Source organism: Rhinolophus sinicus, linkage group LG17, assembly GCF_036562045.2.
Source record: "Rhinolophus sinicus isolate RSC01 linkage group LG17, ASM3656204v1, whole genome shotgun sequence".
NCBI classification, from domain to species: Eukaryota; Metazoa; Chordata; class Mammalia; order Chiroptera; family Rhinolophidae; genus Rhinolophus; species Rhinolophus sinicus.
This window is the reverse complement of record NC_133766.1, coordinates 14,084,441-14,108,814: the sequence shown is the minus strand read 5'-3', so window position 1 is coordinate 14,108,814 and position 24,374 is coordinate 14,084,441. Positions and strand designations below refer to the sequence as shown.

The following is a 24,374-nucleotide window of genomic DNA, read 5'->3' as shown; positions in this document are numbered from 1 at the left end:
GTACTAGCTGCCACATTTTAAAGAGAAATCTTGTCAAAATGGAATGAACTAAGAAGTGACAGGAAAGAGTGTGAACTACATGGAAAACATACTAGATGAGGCAAGTTTGAGAGAATGTCAGGTCTTTCCATGGAAGGCAATACAATTCCCGGGAGGGAATTTTACCTCTTCAGAGGGCTGTTATTGGAAAGCGGGATTAGTTTCTGTTATGCCCAAATGTAATAACAAGGACTTACAAGTGGAATTTTATAAAAATGATGTTTTGGGCTCAAAACAGAATTCGAGGACACTGTAACATCACACCAATGTCTGTATGTCTGAGTTTTACATACCTTTTGCGGGACATGGAAATGCAATGCGCTGATTGGCCACTCTTTCTTGGAACGGAGTATTATATGGAGGTTCTAGATCTTCCAGTGTAGGTGGTTCTATTAGAAAAATAAATGCATGATCACAGGCTATCCTTGGGAAATATCACTCCATGAAGCATCATCAACCACCTACATCAGTGAGTTGCTATCATTCCTGATTCTTCTTTCAAATACAACTGATACTTCTAACTGCCAGATATTTCTACCTAGATATGACCCAGGGATCTACAACTCCAAATGTCCCCCCAAAACTCAATATTTCATGCCTCCTACAATCCTGTTTGGTTTCCTCTGTTCCTTCAGTCAAGACATTATGTTCTACCTGGTGTTTCTTAGGACGTTCTCCCTTACTCCTGACTTCCACATCCAATCAGTCACATAGTGCCACATACATTCACATATCTGTATCTTCCTCTCTATCCTTAGGGCCCCCACTTATTTCAAACCCTGACTTTCTCTTGCCGGAACTATTTCAATAGGCTTCTTATAGGTGTCCTTTTCTCAAACATGTGTCTATTTGGATTCATATTCTACAGAGTCCTCAGAATATTCTCTCTGAACCTCAAGTCTCATCGTATGGCTTTCCTGATTAAAATAATTACTTTTATTCATTTTGGCTGTGGGATAAAATTTCACACCTGCTCTTTCTCCGGTGTGCCCTCAGTGTATCCGAATTCTCTGAACAGCCTCACCATCCATTTCATGAATAAATTGGGGAGTCATTCCATCTCCTTCACTCTCCATCTATAACCTGTCACCATTTCCTAATCATTTCCTCTCCTAAATATTTTTTTTGAACCCATACCCTTCTTTCCCCAAGTCCAGCTATCATTATCTTTTGCCTAAGCAACTTCAAGTTTCCAGCTGTTTCCCCTCAACTTCTCTGGCCAAATTATTCTGTTCCCAAAAAGTGACCTTTTAAAATCCCAATCTGATGCATCACTTCTCTAGTAATGAGGCCTCTAAGTCTTTTCATTGCACTTAGGAAAAAGTCTAAACACCTTAATCTCGGTTCCTAGGTCTTGGATAATCTGGTTCATGATTATGTGTCCCGCTTTACCCCGTATCATTCAGCACTCATTCTGGAATGCAGCCAGCTGGCTTTTATTGGTTAATTTATTATTTACCCCAGTGTATCCAAATATCACATTCCCTCCTCTTCATATTCTATGACCTGGAAGGTTCCCCACCCCATCCTACTGCACCCTTGCCCATCACCTAATATACTTCCACCCATTCTTCAAACCTCATCTGGCATGTCCCTACCCTAAGGAAGCCTTCTTTGATTTATCTCTCTGTTAAAAATTTATATAGATATTTCTACCATTTCATGATGGCACTAACCAAATTGTTGTAATTATGAGATTATTTTATAATGTCTATCTTCCTATGCAACCATAAATGTAAGCACTCAATAAAGTTTGCTGAATGAATGAATGAACTGGTCAAGCTCTCCAACAATGTCCTAGCCATCCATCCAAAAAGAACTGCGATGTGCCAGGTACGAAATACAAAGTACTCTGCTAAGTACGATACCTGTTTATCTCTTCTTCTTCTTGCTTCTGCACTGGTATTCTCTCTGACTAGGAATGCTCAACCCCCTGATTTTCACTCGGCTGGTTCCTTCTGGTCAACAAGATCTCACCCTAAATATGATCTCCTCAGAGGAGTCCAACCTGACAATCTAAAGTAGCCAACTGCTGGGAGCATCACCCTATTTAAATTTTTCTACCCAGCACCTCTCACGTTCTGCATTTGTTATTCATTTGTTTGCTCGCTTTCTGCTTACTCACTGTAGAACAGCTCATAAAAGCAGGTGCTCAGCCTTTGTCACTACTTTCTCCTCACTGCCTAGAACATGACAGACACCTGGCAGGAGCTTGATAAATATTTGTAGCTTGAAGGAATAAACAAGGCTGACATCATCAGAGAGAACAATGGACATAGATTTCCTGTGGATCAATATTGAGGGCACCCAACCACTAAGATGCAAAATCCTGCCCCAACCAACTCTGCCCACAGCTTCTTCCAAACCAAATACAGCGAGTGGGGCACTTAGCTAAGATTGTTTCCATAATCTACATTATACATGGCAATTTCATTTTCAAAAGTAAACATACAAAAATGGATGCAGGTTTAGTAAACAGTATGGTTTCTTTCTGGAATGGTTCTCCTTTCAAAGTTAAGTAAAGGAGTCATAAAAGTTACATAGAAATCTTCCAAAAGTGATCCAAGACTATATTTTGTATAGATTTGAGGAGTTTTTCCCAATCCCACGCCCACCATACATATATTTTCCTATGCCAAAAATCACCTTGGACATGAAGTGTGATTTCCGTCTCATCACTGCCTGCAATGTTGGTAGCAACACATGTATGTATGCCGGCATCTGAGAGCGTGGCTTGATTGATGCTTAACGTTCCATCTGGATTGCTAATATGCTGCCCTCCATCAACCAGCACAGCGCTTCCACCTCTAAACCAGGTGATTACAGGAAGAGGCGTCCCTTGAGCATTGCATGGAATGTCCGCTCTTTGACCAACTTGGACTTTCATAAGTTTAGGGCCACGTTGTATCTTTGGAGGAACTAGAAACAACTGAGCATTACTAATCCAATTTTTTTTAAAATGCCTTCTTTTTCTCACTTTAAATGAGAGCTCTTTAGCATGAGGCAGCATGAGACGGTAGAACTATATCAGGATTGGGACCCAGGCCACTCACTGTGTGATGTTGGTCAAGTTAGTAAATTTCCTGAGGCCTGCTTTCTTGACAGTCCAAGCAAAATAACCTCTTCAATACCAGTATAATGCAAGGATAATGGGAAATAATGAATACAAAATTCCTCATTGGAAACTTGAAGAAGAGCAAGCATTTAAAAACGTTAGGTTTCCTTTAACTTACAAACAACTTAAGATTTAAAACTGTCTTAAAAGGCCATCCAGGTAATTTCTATAATATAAGAGAGTAAAACAAAAAGCATTTCTCTCTGTGTGCTCTTAGATTTTGTAATCTTTGTGGAACGTTTAGCCAGACAGTAAGAAAAGTTTCTCATAAAAGCATTTGCTAATTTCATAGAAGAAAATCAAGATAAGTCTCTATTATTTCTCTTTATTTACCTTCCTCTAGAAATTTAAATGAAATCATTTATCAAAAAATTGGCAAGCATTATTGGGTTCCACAGGCATTCACTGTGTGCTAAAGAATCAAATTGATTCACAAAGATATAATTAGGATTTATGTCCTTCACATCCCTAAGGAACCCTCCTCAGTCCTTTCTTTTAAACTTAATATTTAACCAATACTTTCTACAGGTTGTCACTGACAACTTTATAAGGTTGATAGTATTATTGTCAGTATTTTATAAAAGAGAAAACTAAAGATAAGAGAGGTTACTAATATGCCTAATGCCCTAGAGCTAGTAAACAAAGAACTCTCATCAGATTTCAAATCTCACAATCAATAGGATACTATAGTAGTGATTAATCTGAGAGTGAAGTGAGGTCAATATTATCAGAGGAAATTTCTTAACGATATTTCAATATCCGGCACCTATGCAATGTCTGGCTTAGAGGACGTACTCACCAAATACATACTGGTTGAATGAATAATTGGACAGACTATGATAAATTGAGAGAATAAAACAGACTAACTAGAGAGTTTTAAAGCAAAGAATCCTAGGAAGCAGAATGCTTTCAGTTTAAACAGAGAAAATGACCATTTTAAGTACTATTAAATTCTCCCTTGAGAACACACATTCACATCTACCCATCTAAACAAAATTTTATTACTGTACATCAACAATAGTCATAAATGAATGTGCACATCTAGCAAAATTGAGATCCTAAATCTCAGTATTGCTCATTTGAGGAAAAAGGGGAGAGTTGTTTATAGAAGGAAGATAAACTTTTCAGAGTAAATAAAGGAAAATCATGTCTCAGATTTTAGAAAACTTTTCTCTAATTACTCTACACACATTTTGGAAGTTAACCTACAAAGAAACTGGGAGGATGGATTTCCCTTTGGCCAGGACACAGATATCTGTGCCTTCATTTCAAAACTCACCATGAACATTTAATTTAACGGACTGAGTGACGTTCCCAGCAATGTTTGTGGCAACACAAAGATACATCCCACTATCTGAAACACGGGTCTCAGTGATCTTCATCGAACCAGAAGGTAGGAATGTGTGTCTGAAATAAAGAAACCACATAGGACACTATAGAACATGAAAACTTAAATATCCCGTGTGCATTGTGAAATTACTACCATCCACGCAGTTTTTGAAACAACTCTCCCATTTCAATGTCATTTCTATATACCTTAAAAGCCAGTTTAATTTCATAATTATCTTGTGTATTCTGTATGATGTTCTTGAAAATACGAAATCAGCATTCGCTTTCCTTTAAATCTAATCTAATGGTCTGAAACCATCAAATTATGTGTCTCTCTGCTTTATTAAATTGCAAGTACAAAGCAAATGTATACTTTAGTAAATTTTAAATATATTTTGAATACTTTATTGTTCTTTCTAAAAAGCTTCATTAAAAAATTTAGCATGTTAAAATAAAGGCAAAAGGAGACATATATGTATGTAATTCTCAAATATATATTGAATATATTCCTTGTATAGAAAAATAATATAGTGGGGTGAATCAGACCTATACATAAAAACGTCATTATATTAATTGTATTAAAATAGCTTTAAGGAGGGGGCAGGTAGACCTACATAATATCAAGAATTTCTTATAAAACTAAGAAAAATAAAGTGTGCTGCTGTCCTAGACACAGACAAATGGGTAAATAGTTAAGCATAAAGACACCCCCCAAAAGAATTAAGCATATATAAGAAACTCAACAAGTACTATGCAAATATCAGAGGTGATATTACAAAAAGCTAGGAAAGGATTGGCTATTCAAAAATGGGCTGGGTAACTGACTCACCACATGGGAAAAATAAATACATAAAATTAGAGCACTACTTAATACAATGCACAACATAAAAATTCATATGAAACTTCATCTTTATCTGTAATATGGAATTTCTTTTATATAAAAATATTCAAAGCAAATATTTTTCCAAAAGAATAGTAAAATTATGTAAAGTACTTCTTACTTGTTTATTTTTTCCTCAGCAGTGGTAGTGGAAACTATAGCAGCATGAATTTGTAGCTTCATAACAAGTCTAACAAACAGACAGTAGCTAGAAACTATAATTCTTACTTCACCAGTAACTTATGGCAGGATATTGAGTTAAAACAGTAATTGCTACCATTTCTTCATAACTAGAGACAGGGGCTGTGGAATATATGTACATTATCTTATATAATCCTTCAGGTAAGTATTATTCCCATTTCATAAACAAGACATCTGAGGTTCAGAGAGATCCACTGGAAAAACTGCCAAAAGTTTCAGGCAAGTTTTCTTTAAGTGGCAGAGTAAATTGAAACATGTACCTACATGGCAACAAAGGCTCTGCTCTTAGAGGCTCTGGCATTCTGCTTTCCATGTCACTTAGCATATCAAATATATTGTCTCAGGGACTCTTCATGTGTCTAAGGGTTTCATCAAGATTTTTACAAAACCGTCTAATGATGTCAAATCCTAGACATTCGAGTATCTATTGTGTTTTGTTGTCCTATGGGATTAATGGAATTTTTTGTGTAACATGCACTTTGTGTTAACATGAGTCAATGTAAACACATGCTCCATCTTAACAACGACCTTGTAAGATACACCCATGGAAAATTATAGCAAAGCCTAGTGTTAGCATTTGTGATAGTAAAGAATGATTTGGAAGGCATATGTACTTTCTATAGGCTCCAATGTATGTGTGAATTACCTCAAATTCAAAAGTTATTTTTTGAAACATTTAAAAACCTGAGTAGGTACAACTATCTTGTCTGAGAAATTATGTTTTCCTGTGTTGCGATTCGTCCCAGGTCTCCTACCTTGGAGAGAATGGCGAGATGAGCTGGGTTTCTTTGGCCCAGGTAATTATGGGTGGGGGTAAGCTCTTCACTTCACATGGAAGTGTCACCTCTTCCCCAGCGATGACGGAGATCTCAACAGGCTTGTCCGGGGACAGTCCTCGTTGCTCTCCAAACACTCTGGGCCTTACTAAAATAAACACATGTTTTGGAAGGGAAATAGTACATTGAAAACATTCAATTTACATTAAAATGTGGACGACAAATATTCTTAGATAATTGACCAAAAGATGCTGTTTATTCCGAGGTTTTGGGGCGTATCTAAAACTTTCCATTAATACATTTATTGTGAGAGCTGAAAGGAGAATGATTAGAAAGTTTCCCTTTTTAGCTTCTCCTTCATGACACAATGAAGAAGTCAGCTGCAATGTCCTTTTAGCATTTGTCATCTGTACAAGGAACCCCTCTAAGCAGAGTGCTAACCAACACATAGCTGAGGTTTGGCTTTGTGGGGAGTTTTAACTAACTGGTGTTTTCTGAAGAGGGTTGGATTCAATAAACACACTCTTTGGGACAACACCTTCAAATTTTTCCAAAAGGTTACACAATTACTCTCCCTTTAAATTTGAATCTAAGTAAAGGAGACGCTGGTTAACAGTAAAAATGCATTTTTGTAAAACAAAATTCACTTTAATGTTACCCTCTCTCCGGTAACATTATTTGGGAGAGAAATGAGAGTTTTGGCACAGACAGACCGTGTCAAAGAAAAACATTCCTCCAGGAGCTCTCACCATAGACAGTCAGCTGCACTTTCCGTTTGGCGTAGCCAGCTGCATTGGTGGCGGTGCAGACGTACTCCCCACTCTCTTCACCCCCGGGGGATACCACATACAGACTTCCGTCAGCTCCTGCAGAAAACTTAGCACTGCTGGTGGAAATCAGCTCGCCTTTCTGCAAAACACAACAAAGAGCAAAGTATTTTTTAAGATAATAAAGAGTGACTTAATGTCTGGAAGAGGAAGGAAAAAAAAATCTCCAAGGGGGGAAACATGAGATTAAAAACACACTAATTTGAAGAAAGTTATTTGTAAGAAAAAAATTAAACAAATAAAGCAAAGGTGATATTTCTGCACACAAAACTGTGTCCCCTTCATTTCAGAGCTATATAGTCAATAAGATTGTGATCGCGTGGTACAGTGTCAGATGGTTGCTGGACTTACCATGGTGATCATTTCTTTAGGTATATAAATGTTGAATCACTATGGTGTACATCTGAAGCTAATAGAATATTGTCTGCTAGCTACATTTTAATAACATCTTTTTTAAAAATGGAGGAGGTAATGGTAATAGTAAGGGATGAGACAGTGGTAATGCTAAGCCAGGCACTATTTTGAGCACTTCTCATGAATTAACCATTTTAATGCTCACAATCTTATGAGTGGGAACTATGACAATCCTCACTTTACAGAAGACAATATTAAAGCTACAGGGATAGTGGAATAACTTGCCCACGGTCACGGAGTCATTCAGTGGTAGGCCTGGAACTCGAACCCCAGCACTCAGACTCTGAAGCCCAAACTCTGAACCTCTGGGCTTGACCACAGCACAAAAGCCAGACTGGAAAGATTTCACTTTTACATTGTCCTAAAATTCCCTAAACTTCTACTCGGTACCAGACACTGTACAGTTTGGGGATCAGCTTCACCATTGTATGTTTGTGTCCAGAATGTTGAAATCTGATCTTTTTAATTTAATCTACTAATACCACCAACTTCAGAGATTTTTAGATGTACATAATGAGATGGTACAGCAAAATAGTCCAGTTGTTGTACTAAGTATACAAATGCCACATTTCATAATTATGTCATCATTTTATATTACTTATATCCACCAGTACTAAATTAAAAAGTGTGCCATCTTCATGGCTGTTTAGATGGAAAGGAATGCCTCGGGAAATGGGTTTTCTCCTCACTGCAAAACTACAAGTTAAAGCCCTACAACTCCATGACTAGAGATACAGAGGGGAATCATGAGTTTGTATATGTGTCTTATTTTGGCTTCCCGGGAGAGCAGAGTCTGGGACAAAGCTTTGGGGACAGGAAGTTTATGTGAGTAGTGATCCCCAGGGCCTTGAGCAGGGAGATGGGAAACTCTGGCACAAAGGAAGGAAAGCTAAGAAAGGGTTTCAATGCTCTGGTTTCCTCTGTGACTGGGCTGATAAGTTTCAATGTGCTGGGGACCCTCCAAGAAACAATGCACCTCAGAAGGATTCTTTCCACGGCTGAGAAGTGAGGCATTTATGTAGGACACTTGCCTCTGACAGGAGTTAATCCCCCCACACGTCCTGGACACCTCACAGCAGGCTGAGTGGTCCTGCGGGGCTTTGGAGAAAGCCCTGAGTCCAAACACCCAGAGGCACATGCATGACGTGTGACCCTGGCAGAGTGCATGGAGCTGTCCACCAGCGCTGCGCTGAAATCAAAGGGCTGAGGGGAAGAGGCAAGGGGTAAACGGACCTGCTAGGACATGGAAAGTGCGTAGGAAGTTTCTGGCATGCAGAATGTGCTATAGTAGAGTTCACTGTGGTGTTAATACTATGCAAGGATCAGGTAGGTGACTGCTCTAAGGCTAGTTTAAGGTCCCTTCCAAGTAGTATGACTTCATGGGTTTCCCTTTTTATAAGACTTTATGGTACAGTCACAAGCTCCATGTATGACTAAAAATATTTAACTATTGTTATAACCCGTAACATTAACAGACATCACTACATGGGTCATTTACCTTGGACCAGATGACAGCTGGTTTGGGAATTCCACTTGCTTTGCATGGCAAAGTTACTGGAATGCCTTCGATTGTGCTGAGTACCTGCTGTCCATGCTGAATGGTTGGCACAACTGAAAAGAAGCAGGATTCAAAATCTGAGCATCTCTCCTTCCATTTAGCCCTAGATGTTGAAACTTGAACATTTTTTGGATATGCCGACTATTTATAAAAACGCGCAGACACTCAACATTTCTGGATAGAAATGTAGGGTAATTCATAAGGGAGTGTAATAAACAAAGTAAATACAATAGTTACAAACTGAAGAATTTAACAACAACTTTAAAAATCAACTAATAAATTACATGTAATAAGTTGACACTTTGAACAAAAAATAAGAGAGGGCTGAAGAAAATCAATTCTTCCCTGGAAACTCAAGATAGAGTTTCATCCTAAGGGTTACACAGGTAATACCTATCTTTCATTATTGGCCATTCCCCATTAAGCTGAGTGAGCTGACTTATGCCCACCACCAGGGAAATAGGCTGTTTAGTCACTACAAACTAAAAACCTATCTATACACAAGAATTATTTAGCAAGCTACTGAATTTAACCCGGAAAAAGTGATTTGCTTTCTTAAAAGGAATTGAACAGTAAAGCTTGAAAAGCCTTAAGAGTTTACATTTAAAAGACTAAAATAATAGATTCTAAGTCAATATTTTTCACTAAGAAGAATAACGCCACCTTTTGACTTAAGAAAACAATTGACAATTAGCATTGCATGAATATAAGCAAAAGGGAAAGAATCTCAATCACTCCGTTCTGTGTATATCTCAGTTAATCATAACCAACTTGTGCACAAAATTATCAGTTCTCAATGTTCTTAAAATAATGAATCTGATTAAAGAAGCTCCCATACATGCAAGTTCCTAACATATTCGTAGTACATACAAGGGACGTAATGAAAGCCAAATACGTACATACCAGACATTTCTTTTCCTTCCTCTCGAAAGATGAGACTAGAACTGCTCCCTAGAGCTCAACCAACTCAGTGTCTCTCGCTTTTAAGTCAGATTTCTCTAGAATTATCACAGCTACCATGGAGTAGAAATTTACCAGAATAAGAGATACCAGAGACCTTCGTGCACAAACTTCTTTAGAAGGCTTAGATTAGCTTTGCTACATACTCATATTTTCCTAAGGCTGGGTTTATTCTTTAGATACTTTATTCTTCAAGAATTGGGAGCAAATTCCCAGCTCTAAACAAGAATGCCAGACTACTCACTGAAGCAAAAATTTAATTTTCAGAATCATCACAGATCAATCCACTTACAGCTATGCGGTCACTTTGTGACAACACGGAATAAGCCATATTCCTGAATGTATATTAAGTTTGACAGCTATAAAGGACAGTGGCGAATTTCGCAACAATTTTCAAATCTGATACCATTTGAATATAGAAGAACTGTTTCTTTCCAGACTGTCAATCTACATAAATCAACATGACAAGTAACAGGTTTATTTGTCATTTTAATTTGCATTTACATTTGCATTCATTAATTTATTCTTTTAAGAATTGGTTGAGGGCCTTTCATGAGTCTTTTCAAAAGTGGAGAGGCAAAGTGATAAAGAGTAGCAGTGATAATTAACAGAAATACAGGACCTGTGGTGCTGCATCACATCCAACTCAAGGACAAATCTGTGGCTTAAAGGGATGCTTGCTTTTAGTTCATGTCACATGTCTGGGTCAATTTTTTTTTTTTTTTTAAGCTTATTGATTAAATCAGTTGCTCATTTTGGACTAAGAAGGGTGAAACAATGTTGTGAAATAACCTTTAACTTTTAATTGTTAAAACATTTTGCATCACGATAAACTATGTCATTGGTTTGTCTATCTTTGCCTCACTCTTCTGATCTGGCAGACATCGGAACTAATTGTGTCACTACGTCACTTTCACCCAAGTGAAAATATGCCTCAGAATCCTTCCCAACATCATATTCTAGGCAGTTGCTAGAAGCCAAAGGGAAATGATATGAATGTATTTCTGTACTAGATTCTCAAACCAATCCATAAGTACCCTCCAGGAAATCTATTGATTGATCTTTTTAAAAATGGTTAAACAAAATTTTATCCAATCTGGGATTATGCATTTACTTACTTTCTCTCTACATATGAGTATCCACTATATATAATTTAGACTATGACTGATTTAGTGTTACATTAGTATTTCTTCAAAATAATATTTCTTCAAGAATGTCTCATGTGATGTTGGTGGAGATTAGTATAAGATTGAGAGAGGTGGAAGAGGCTAGTTACAATGAGAAGCAGATAATAAATAGAAGATAGTTTTTTTGAAAGAAGATGGTCTGCATCCACTGAAAATTTCAACAGACCAAGCAAAATTTGGAAATTACTTGGATTCTCCAATTCATGTTCGAAAAAAAAAGACTGAATTAACTACTAAAAATAAATGTTCTCTGCTACTTTCATCTCTGTACACAGAACTATTTTGTAATACCACACTTTAAAAAAAAAAGTTATGTTGAAAAGTCTTTAAAGGGAACATACAAAAAAACTTGGGACAATTTCTTAAACTATGAAGCTGTCACTTATTTATCGAGATGTAAACAGTTGGTAACTATTAGTCACAAATGGAAAAAAGATAGCTTCTGGATTTTCTTATTTGTGACTACTAAGTTATTTAGCAGGCAAAAAGATTGTTTGGAGCACATGAGGTGGCCTTTAGAAAAGTTTAGGTCATTGCTAGCTAACACACAAAGGGGTCATTTGTAAGGACATGCTTGTTGCACAATCCAAAAAGAAAAGGCAATTTGGATGGTATAATAAGTTCAGCCTGCCTGAAATTAAAATGCATTTTTAAACATAACTCTTTGAGAGCCGAGTTCACTTTTACCAATTAAGAAACCACTTACAACAGCCCTTGGCCAGACTCAGCTGGTAACTCCCAGTAATGTCTTTTTGTGTACATAGGAAAGAGAAATCTGGAAACAGCCTTAACAATGTAAATATTGTTCAAGAAACAAGGCTTTTTGTCCAGAACAACAATTAGGGAAGATATCTATTTCTTATAACTAGAGGAACAGAGTTATTTCATTTAAAGATATGAATGAACTCAGCTTTGAACACGTTTGAAAAGAATTATAATGGGTGTGTCTCTTACCATGTACATCCACAGTGGTAGTTTTGTTAATGGTTCCAGCAACATTACTGGCCACACAAGTATATTCACCTCCATCCTGAAGGCGAACTCTTTCGATATGGAGACTCCCATCACTGCGCACAGTGATGTAAGGATTTTGGACCAACTTAAAGACAAAAAAGGTCATTTTTTAATTAAAAAGGCAATGTTGCCTAAGCCAAAACTGAATCTGCTTTTTTTCAACCGGGTTATTAAATGTCTTACAAAATAACAAAATATTTTAACATCCTTAAGTGAAAAATGATGAGCAAAAAATGTTAAACCAAGAGTAGTATCAATTGTATGTCATCCTGATACATTACCAAATATGATACCAACTGACATCTGTCAGAGTTATGCACATGCTAAAAAAAGGAAAGAAATAGAGACACCACTTGTGTCATGTTTCTGTAATTTTTGTTATCGCTAAGGATGCAAATTTCACTGGTAATTTTCACTTTTGGATTCATTTATTCTTTTGCAAGAAGACCTTATTGCAAGCCACTTGATATTTTTTATTTTGGCAAACAGGCACTTATTCAAGCTGACAGAATATGACTTAATCGCAACACCCACCCTTTTCAGTGAAAGATGCAAATATTAGAGGACAATGTATGATACAGGAACTATGTCAGAGAAGGTGGGCAATATTTTCTGCTAACAATGGTCACTTCTGACTCTGTACCATTCATTCATTTTGTTCAATCGCATGATACCTTAATGCTCCAAAAGTATCATATTATGTTATAAGGACATTTATTATTGATGGAGGTGTACTGGTTTTTCTCAGGCTTTTTATGCAAATATGAACTATTTCACGTCTTATTCCATGGAGTAAATTCACTTCTAATTAGTACTTCAAGAAGAGAGTGAGTCTGACTGCTCTGGAAAATGGAAAAAAAATGCTGTAACTAGATGAAAATTTATTGCCATAGATAGCATGTTCACAGAAAAATTCCACAGAACTGAGAAAATCTTTCACATCCTTTCACATCATAATTGAAAGTTATATACTGTAAAACAATGACACAAAATAGATCCATATTTTTAAATAGTTCACAATAAAAGACAATGCATGAGGTTAATAATAAAGATTAATATATAAAATGGAAGGATTTTATGAGAATAATAACATTTCATTATGCCCTGCAAAGAAGGATATAGAAATATTTAAATGGTATGAAAATAACTTCATACTTGTTTCAGGTTTAACATATTCTGAAGAGTTTATGATTACATTGAATTTAATGCAAAATTATAAAATTTACACCATTGACTACTTCTCCGTCTCATTAATTCCCAAATGATATGAACTGCATAAGCATGTTAATATGGAAGAAAAGTTTTGGTACGCTCACAAAATACATTTTTGTATATTTACAGATTGAAATTTCCATAGTGGGAATGCATTGCCTTTCTTTCTTTATTTTATTTTATTTTTTTCAATTAAATATATTGGGGTGACAATCATTAGAAAAAGTATATAGGTTTCACGTGTGCATTTCTATAGACATTGCCTCTTGCTCAAGAAAATTAGGAATGTGAATGCATGGATTTAAATTGTCCTTACCATGGCTGAATTCTTAATCCACCGACGTTCTGGAATGGGGTTTCCCGCCAACAGAGCACAAGGCAGTGTGAGCTGTTGTCCCTCAATTACACTGATCACCGAAGGGCTGATTCCAATGAGTGGAGCAACTGGTCAGAGAGAGCACAGGTACCATCAACTCTACTTCACCCACAGGGAGGCAACTCTTTTATCAGACACCATGATGACTAATTATGCTATTAAAAAAAGAGTCGGAAGATAGAGATAAAGGGCCCTTCTAAGCACTGCAAGAGGGCAGGTAAAAGCATAGATGCAGAGAAAGGAAAAACAAATATAGCTATGGCATGGAAGGCCACAAATGTCAAGCCAAGAAATTTACAATGTATTCAGTAAACGGAGAGTGACTAAAAGCATTTCTAAACAGAAGAGTGGAATCATCGGGACATTGTCAGGAAATATTAATATAAAACTGTGAATAGGATTTAAGGAAGAAACTGGAAGGGATGAGATCCAGAAGGAGATTGTCATTTTCCAAGCAAATAAAACACACTGGACTCGCTCAGATGAAATGGTAGAGAATTATCATAAAGGTGTTCTTTCCTAGAAATCAGTGAATACGTTTAACATGCATTAAAGCAAAATCCACAAGAGATTCATTTGGAAAATTTAAGTATATGTAGAGGAATAAAGGAAGATACATAAAGAAAATTTTATGAAAGTGGATTAAGGAGAAACATGCACTGACAGATTTAAAAATCACGCTAAATGCTATAATAATTCAAACAATCTAGAACTAGTGCCTAAATAGAATTCCGGAGAATAAAGGTAGCAATACAAATTTAGCACGTTACCAAATGGGCATTTTAATCAGTGGGAAGAGAATATTCAATGAAAGATGTTGAAACAAATGCCTTACCATTTGGAAATAAACAGTATTATATTCTTACATCATATCATACACAATACAATTCCAGGCGAACTAAAATGATAAATGTAAAAAACGTAAACAGAACTTGACTACTCTAATATGTGTGTATATTTGTATTTAGACTACAAACAGTTTATTCAAATGGATCTTCATTTCCTCAAATGGAAGATAAGGACCTTGGAGAAGATGATTTCTAGGGTTATTTTCAATTCTAACATTCTATGAAATAGGAACTAGAGTCGGGGAGGGAAGACCAATCTACCAGTCAGCTATTTACCTGGCTTTTTAAAAAAATAAAAGTGGTGCAGGCAAGAGATGAAATAGTAAAAGAAGACCGATGATTTTGAAGAGTGTGGTGTTTAAACACTTAATTGCTCTTACCAAGTCCTGTCACTGTTATTGTTGTCTGGGATTGGATCTTTCCAAACTGGTTTTCAGCTTCACAAATATAGGTTCCTTTGTCACTTGCCCATAAGTCTAAAAATAAGAGATCATTTATTCACTCAACACCATCCCTGGAGTATGAACTATGTGCGAGGCACAGGACTGAGATCTGAGGGTAGAAAATATGGCACTGCCTTCTGGTAGTTCCCATTCTAGGGAGGAGACATACACAAAATGCAACAATCATACCACAGTGTGATAAATTCTATACTAAAGCTTCAAACAATGAGCTGCAGAAACAGAGACAAGAGTGACTGATGGCATATGGAAGAATTAGGGAAGGCTTCACATAGAAGAAAATATCTCAGCGGTACCTTAAACAGAAGATAGAGGATGGGTAGTCCAAACCCAATAGGCTGTAAAAGCAAAAAAAGCAGGACTTGAAAAATCATGGTCTGTTCTAAGAATGGGAAGTTGCACCACCCACCAGTATTTTGGAGGCTTGCAGGGGAGAGTTTTTTAGTTGACCCAATGATTGGGAGAGACTACGGGCATTTCTGGGCAAAAACTAGACAGGCGATGTGGGAGGCAGAATCACGAATGGAACAATTATCCTAAGATTTCTGAAGGTTCCACTGGAAATTCATGGATTTGATGACTGTTTATAATTATATGAGCCTATAACCTAATTTTGTGTAAGTAGAAGAAAGTATTTTAGCAAGAAATGCCCACTATTTTCAAAAGTCACTTCACCAGCTTAGAGTTTTTGAGTGAGCAATCCCATACTCTGGTATCAGTCTACATTTGAGCTGTCAAATTCATGGTGATATACAGAAACACGTATGCACCTTGTATAGACATTGCCAGGATATTTACTGAGTAATTGAAATACGTATAATTTAAATGAAATTACTTCATTTTCGTTTGTACTACACTTTGAATATCAAAACAGTTTTTTTTATTATGTAGCTGGATCAAATATACAGAATTTTTTCAGAATGATAAAAAGGATATTACAAAATATTTTTAATGAAAGAGGGTGTTAGGGGGACCAGGATGAGAACTTGGGGGTTACAGTTTGTGTGCGTACAGCCAGGAGACTGAAGCTGAAGAGGCAGCCTGATGCCTTCTAAAGAGTGTGGTTTTTTTTGTCTTGTGAGCAATAGGGGAGGCAAGAGAAGATTTTAAATAGGGGAATGAGATTGTCATCTTTGCAAGCGTCGTTACTAACATAAGCACAGTTTAATCAACTGATAAGATTTTGACAGACAAAAATGTACCTTTCCATTATGAAGAGTTCCACTCCCTCTCAGACCAAGTGCAGTGACAAAGTTTCTACTCTTTTGTTCACCCCAAGCTTATCACTGCAGAACTCTATCTGGTCGACTGAGGCAGTGTCCACTCAGCAATAGAAAACATTCATTTGCAATGGAAAACTCAGCAGATCACCCGGTTCGTCAGTCACACATTACTTCTAACCATGACATTTTTTATATTAATAACTCTTGGAGTAATTCGTGTAGAAATACAAAATAATACTGAGAACTAAGTTTGTAATCATGAGTTTCCTACTAGATGATTTCATTTGGACAACTGGGCCACCACTGGTCAATACATTGCTCTCTTTTGTTCTTCCCTGTCTTTCATCTCCTCTGATTGCTTTGTTTCCAAGTCTAATTGGTTTCTCTCTGGGCTGTTTCTCATCTCACTTCACCCTACTTGTATAACTATGTGAGCCTCTCCATTCTTTCCTCTCATCTCTCTTCCTATCCTGCAGAGGAGTTGTCCTGAAACAGTATTTTCAAATGCCTTTCTCTGCCTATGAAGTTTGAGGTTGGGGTGCCCCTTATTTTCAATCTCATTATATGCATTTCTTCACTGGCACATTTCAGAGCCTGCACAATGCAATCTAATCTAAAGAGTATTTCCTAGTAGGTACGTTTCTGGTCATCCACTCCGATGGTGGGTTGTAAAAGGCCTCAGTAAGGAACCCCATATTTGACTTCTATCTTCACCACAGAGCCTAGCACATCACTGAACACTGCAGCACTTGTAATTAGGCAGTCTAATCTATATTTGACAGTGTAAGTGGATAATCTACATTTAATATCATTAATAAATATGGAAATCACTTATTGGAGGCTTTCTACAAAATATCCCAAAGATGCAATTACTTTTTATAAACCAGTAAATCATTTAAATGCTTTTTTTCCTCTGGTGCCACTATCCAAATATTCTTAACAATGTTTGGAAAAGTGCAACATGTTTACAAATATCTGAGTGCTTTAATATTTGATAGGCAAAATTTTTGATGATGGCATATTTGAGTTTTTTAAAAGATCATTTGTTCCAGATAGACATAGCTTTTAATCAAGAAATTTCCATAGGTATAGGGTCCATGCATGTGGTTATGTGTTTTTGACAAAAAAAAAAAAAAATAATAATAATAATTAACATTTACTACTAGTAATATTTTTCCTTTGTATACAAGAGTTGGTTCAAGAGTCAAGAAAATGCAATCACTTATCCACCTACACACCCAGGTGACTCTATTTGCAATAAGAAATGGTGAGATATGAAGAAGTCACACTGCTTCATAAGCCTTTAAGATATAACAACTATTATATATTTGAATAAAATATAATTCATGTATGACAATTCTCAAATATCAGAGTTCAATACGAGTTTAAAGTGAAATGCAACGAACACAAAATGTGTTGACAAGATTAATTCACTATTTTAAGCACAGCAATACCTATGCATAACATAAACATGTAACATGTATATGTATACTTGTATAAAATACATTTCCTTTAACTTACTTGAAATAAAGAGAGCTCCCGTTCTTAGCTGGCTGGTGGAACTCACTGAAAAGGGTCTTGAGAAGACTGGCATGTTATCTAATCTTCGCCATTTAATCTTTGGTTCTGGGTAACCCTGGACATAGCACGGTAATGTCACATTTGAGCCAATTTCCATAGATACATCAGCAGGTTCTTGTATGAAAACTGGAGGTGCTGGAAGATATTACAAAAAAAGTCATTGAGACAGTATACGGGCCTATTAAGTATAAACTTAATTATTAAACTGTCAACAGATGGAATTTAAGTCAAACTGTTGCTCATATATTATAAATTTACCCTTTAAGTATTCCTGTCTGCTATTGACATAGCAGATTTCCCTTTTTGCTTTATAAATGAATAGACACACAAAAAAGTTCAACTACTCGTTTTAAACGATCAATGAAGAAAAGCGGGGAATTAAATCAAGATTGATTTAAATAAAGAGAATCTTTCGTTTTAAAAATCTGTTTTCAATTCTAGTTTATGCCATACTGCTCAAACCTTTAAGCTTTCTTATGAAGAAGTTGGTCTGGTAATGAAATATTATAACACTTTACAAAACTTACTCCATTTAGTCAAATTTTTAAATGAACTTAATTTATGCCAGGGTTCATTCTTTAATAGATCACTATATAACAAGGTAATGGTATATAATCTCAAATTATATCCGTTCTGTATCATATTCTTGCTTCTCAAAATCTCACATTTTTTGACATCTTTGAGTTTAAGACATTTAAGCTTGAGAATTAATAATACAAATTAAAGTAACAGATTATAGTATTTGATAAAAGAAGAATAGTGAGTGCTTAAAATCTTAGAGTTAAGAGATGATTCAGAAATTGTAAAAGTATAGATAATAAGGTTACAGTTATTCACATAATTCAAGGACCCACAAAAGTCAGGAGGAAGAATTAGAAATATGCCAGAGGCACACCTTGGAAAACACCAGAATGTAATACAGTGAGGACGCTGGCAGCAAGCCCAAACAGAGGAGGCACTCAGTGTGTCCTCTAGAACTTATGAGTAAAGATGTCTGAGGCTCCAGGCAAGGAGAAACGTAGAAGGTACTGTTAGAGGGAATTCATTAAACCTGCTCATGTAGGAAGGACTCTTAGAGGAGGTGCCCAAGGGAGGTCTCCTTAATAATGTCAAGGTTAAAGATTAGTCAGGAATTATAATAACTATCACTTACGGAGCCAGGGACTGGGTTAAACGATTTCCATTAATTAGCTCACTTAATTTTCACACTATCCCTATGAGGTAGGTACTATTATTACTCCAATTTATAGATGAAGAAACTGAGACATGGGTAATTTGCTAAGTGTCACATGAAGTTGAACAGTGCAGCTAGGATTGAAAATCAGGTCAATCTGACTCCAGAGTCACAGTTCCTTGTTATTTTATCAGCCTCCCCTTTTCTATGGGTTCTTACCACTGCCCATAGTCAATCTGTTTAGGAGGCTAATAAAAATGGGTCCAGAGATCACATCTTTCCTTCTCAATGGGAATCCTGGGACTCAGACGTACAATTGTCTTCTAAGCAGCATTAGTGCTTTATTAGCCTGGGAGAAAGAACCTCCTCTAACAGGAAGTTCTCATTTGCCATTATTTCCCTTCACAAATCCTGTTCCCTAAACAATCAGAACTCAATCCTTTCCAAACAAGGATTGACCTTTCTCATGTTGGTACCTGTGTTACTGCCATCCCTTTCAAATGCAATGTCAGCTGTTGGTCTCTGGCTATAAAAATATTGACAATTCTTTAATCCAATTCAAAAGGCCCCTCCTCAATGCCATCTCTTCCCATCTCAAATGAATATGAGGTTTCCGAGAACTCACTCTGTACCACTCTCATGACAGTGACCACATTCAGCCTTTTCTGAGACTATATGTTTGATTTTCCCTAGAGAGTTGATATTTGCAACTATATTTTTATCCTTCATAGCAACTAACATAGTGCATTATATACATGGCTGCTAGATCTTTGTGAATGTGAATGATTCAGTCAATATTAAAACACTTCAACAATAATCGTGTGTGCATTTGCATAAGTGTATGTGATAACAACCTTGATGCAGGGCATTTGAATTTGCACTTTTCAAAAAAAAAGAAAAAAAAGAAAAACAATGCAACTTTACAAATGCTATTCCTTGCTTTTCAAACCTAAATAAAATTAAGTTAAATACCACAGTTGAGCAATATGTTTTTAGAATGGAGTAATGCATCTGTGTTTAGATTTCTCTTAATCATTCTATATGAGAATTTGACGTATAAAAATAATAGGCAAAATAAACCTATTTTAAATAGTTATTCCTAGCTTGCTTATCCTAGATTTGTAAGGCCTAGTTAGTTTTCTCTGGAGTGATAGTAGTCATTTACTCTAGAGTTGGTGCTTTCCCAAAAAAATAGAGGTTTAGTGTAAAAGTCTCAGGAAGTGTTAAGCCCAGAGTGTGGGCATGCGAATGTGGAAATGGGACAGATAATAAATCCCAGAAGAGCAAGGAGATATGCAGAAGCCTGGGATCAACAAAGGATTTGGAAGGAAACCCAGCACACTAACATAATAAAACACAACCATCAGTGAAAATAGAGACAAATGAGAATTTTCAGAACTAAGGAAGCCAAGAACAAATTGGAATATAAAAGGATACGTGGAGCTCAAGTTGTGCTTAAAAAACACTAGATGGGAGAAGTCATCTGGGGAGAAGAAGCTTCAGGAACAGTGTCAGGTACAAGGCAAGCACTAGGTCAGGGAATATATGGACTGGCACCAGGAAACAAGACAAATGAGAGTACCAGACACTAAGTAGGAAAGCAGCCAAGGCAGCATCCATGACAAGCGAACCTCAAACACGAAGCAACTCCAAACTCAGGCCAAGAAGCCTCTTACATGTGGCCCGTTCAGACTCCAAATGAATTACACTGGGTGGATGGTAAACAGATCAAGGAGACCAGGGGGAAAGAAGCAGAAGTGATTACAGTACAAAATACGGGACTTGTATAGAAGAGGCTGTGTTGCTTAGAGAAGTTACAATCCAGTAGGTGGTTTCAGATGGCAGTTCCACTGTTTCTTAGTCTGTAAACTTGGAAAATTATTTTACCTCCCCCAGACTAAATTTCCCCATGAAGAAAAGGATGATAATAACATTTCTTATCTCATGTTGTTAAAAGAGAGAATGTTTATTAACCATTCAGCATGTAATAATCACCCAAATATCATCATTCATCGTAAATATGGTAGAGTTAATTTATTAAATCTTAGCTCTGTAGTTTAATATGTCTATTGTTAATTTCAATTTTTGGCTTCTATAAGGATCATGCTGAATCCTCTGTGATCCCCTAAATATTTGTGTGCAAGCACCTTGAGAATTACATGGGATTAATGCATAGTACATTTCTGTTGTCACTTACAAAGTTTGTAAGTGACAACAGATACACTGTGTGCACACATTAGTGTGAAAATACAAAAGTTGCAAGCAGATTGACCATCTTGCTCTAAAACCTATTCCATGAAATTATTCTTGTTCCTTTAGTGATAATTAAATATATCTCTGTATAGCAACTCTTGCATTATATTACTCAAACAGAGATTTTCTTTCCTAACATGGCTGAACACACTGTTTTGTTTCTACCAAACCACAAAACATGAAACCACAGTCTAAGACTCAAACCCTGTGTGGTGTGGAATGCTGCAAATAAAATCGCTGCCAGGCCAACTTTTTGTTTAATGTAGCCAATCTTCTTTTCTTCCAAATGACTTCACAATTCACTACCTCTTTTTTAAAAGGATGAAAGGCATTGGTAACTTTCCCTGTTGACCTGAAATGTCCATAACTTAAAGTCATGATAATGAGAAATAGAAAAAAAAGAGACTCACTACAAGAAGCTAGAATTCAACAATAATATGAAATAGTATTTTTATAACAATATAAAAATGTTTGATCTGGTATTGTTGATGCAAAGTAATAGGCCCACAAAAACAATCAGATAGCCCAAATAGTTACATGATATGGATAAAAGCATGTTTTTCTTCTTAAGTCATAAGCAACTTAGATTTATGCCTAATAGATTTGGAATTCAAATGAATAATTTTATGTACTACTAATAGCAATCCTTGCCTCAAGCCTTTTTAAAAAGAAAAATTGAGTTGAAACATCTTCACATTAAAAGCCCAATGCTTAATCTTAAATACTACGCCACTACAATATGTGCATTTCTACATTTTTTTCCCAAGACTCAAAGAATCAAAATGACCGCTCAATTTGTGAAGTTAATCATATTCACCTATTGACACATGTTCCGCTAAGCAGCTTCAGATGAAGAGCAGTAACCACTGATCTATGAATGCACATGCGTAATGACGTCTCATTTCATCTTTACAACCAACCTATCAGGTAGGGACTATTAAATGTCAGGCAGAAAACCCAGTCTCTCTCCAGAGCCCATTCTCTTAACCACTATAGAACATCTTGGGGACAGTTTTGGGGTTTTGTTTGATTGCTTTTAAGCCTAATAGTGATAACCACAACCATTACAATTGTGATTTGCACAGTTCTTAGTTACATCCTGTATCTGTGAGGATATGTAACAATAGTTTTATGTGGCCAGACAAAGGTCTAATCAAATGTTGTAAGCTAAATGATCAGGACTTTAACAGGAATGAGGAACTGACTAAGTAAGGCATAACAGAAACCTGAAGGGCGTTGACTTTAATATTAAGTTATTTGGCAATTGTTAACAATGATCAAGGCTGCAGTGAGCAAACAACTCAGTTTATGTTAATGGATCCATTAGGATAATTACTGGAATAAAAGTTGAGAAAGCCATTGCTTTAGAAGGGGTCATAGAGTGAAGACCTTGAATATGAGAGAAAATAAAACAAAACTTCACTCAAGGAATAAAGGATAAACAAAAAACATTTCTTGGGACGTTTTCTAATCCAACACAAGTCACTCCAGCACAGACAGCCTTATTCCTTATACAGTTTATCACTAGTCAGAAGAGAGAACCTGGAAAGTCCAAAAGCTAAAAAGATTATCAAGAAGGCAGTACAGTACGTCAACAAAGCAACAAGTGTTAGATATTTAGATTTTCTCTCTTGGAGGGGGCGTTCCCTTTTTGCTGGGAACAATGACCGAGGCTCTTTCCGACTTCCTCTGGAGCGAGATAACTCTAAAAGAATGGTGGGTAAATATAAAATATCTGTTCCAGGAGAAGGGAGAAGCAGAACTAGAAAACGCTGAGAATCGAAATGTCTTGAAAATAAGAGTTCAAGACTCTTATTGAACTAAGTTCTGCACCTAGTGAACTTCCTCACATTTCTACAAGCATCACTCGTGTTTTACACTCTGCTAGTCGATTCAATACCCTTCACCCACATATTCCTATCTTATTTCCAAGGCACTTTTCTTAATAGCCATTGAGTTTAGTCCTGGTTCAAAGATTCTTGCTATGCCCAACGGCTTAACCAGCAAGAAAGCAGAGTGTTCAGCAGACAGCCCAAGGGGGGAGGGGACCATAAAAAAAAAAAAGAAAGAAAGGAAAACCCAGGAGGAAAAAATTAGTTTACACAAAATGAAATATTAAGCTTAGCGGGCCATGATTTTCATTTCAAGAATTACGATAGTAGAACTAAAATGTTTTTGCGTTATTTTATCCTAAAAAAACACATTTTTTTTTTACAGTTCCTAACTTTTGTTAAAAAAAACAAAACAAAACAGTTTTGGCAGGAAAATCATCATACATAAATGAAAATACAATTTAACGAAAAGTCATATTTTATAAATTTAAGTGATGCAAACATTTGAATTATCTGTTAAAATGAAGCTGCCAGGTTCTTTTTCATACAAAGCAAGCTCTGTTTTATTTCAAGTGTTACCACACTGTAGAATTTTTGTTTTTTCAAGAAACATGAGATGGAGAGACAAGGAAGGAGGGAGGACCAAACTTCTCGAGTAATCCAACTATAGTTGTCATGCACATGCTGTATCCTTCACATGGTGATTGACATTTATTTGTAGTTAGTCCTTTATTTTATACACTGAGGAGTCATTGCTAGTGAAGTAAAAAAATAAAAGTAAAAGCACAATCTGCTACCTTTGCTGTCATCAACATCTCCAAATGACGGTCTAGGGCCAAAATCTAATTCATGGCCTCCAGATGTTAATACTTAGGAATTTGGGGTCAGAATGGATGATTCTTGGTAGAAAAAGACTTGCCAATAGATGATAAGCCTACCATCTCTAAAGTCAGGCAACCTGGGTTCAAATATCCAGGTTCCCTCCCTCCACAGCTCTGTCACCGTGGTCAGGTTGCTTAGCCTATTTAAGCCTCCATGTCCTTGTTTATATAATGGAGGTAATTAGGGTAATTTCCCCTTAGGATCATTATCAGGGTTTAATGAGATAAAACAT

The 24,374-nt window shown here is 36.4% G+C and overlaps 1 protein-coding gene across 7 annotated transcripts in view; it reads right to left on the bottom strand.

The window, feature by feature from the left end:
• Positions 1–24,374, bottom strand: part of HMCN1 (hemicentin 1) — a 667,703-nt gene that overhangs the window by 169,678 nt on the left and 473,651 nt on the right. For all 7 annotated transcript variants that reach the window (XM_074322404.1, XM_074322402.1, XM_074322401.1 and 4 more), the window contains 10 exons: positions 17,942–18,136; positions 15,117–15,212; positions 13,829–13,956; positions 12,241–12,385; positions 9,080–9,192; positions 7,090–7,249; positions 6,320–6,488; positions 4,434–4,561; positions 2,686–2,958; positions 333–428 (listed from right to left, as the gene is read on the bottom strand). In XM_074322404.1, the coding sequence (XP_074178505.1) occupies positions 333–428; positions 2,686–2,958; positions 4,434–4,561; positions 6,320–6,488; positions 7,090–7,249; positions 9,080–9,192; positions 12,241–12,385; positions 13,829–13,956; positions 15,117–15,212; positions 17,942–18,136 (1,503 nt within the window). The remainder of the gene's footprint in view (positions 1–332; positions 429–2,685; positions 2,959–4,433; positions 4,562–6,319; positions 6,489–7,089; positions 7,250–9,079; positions 9,193–12,240; positions 12,386–13,828; positions 13,957–15,116; positions 15,213–17,941; positions 18,137–24,374) is intronic.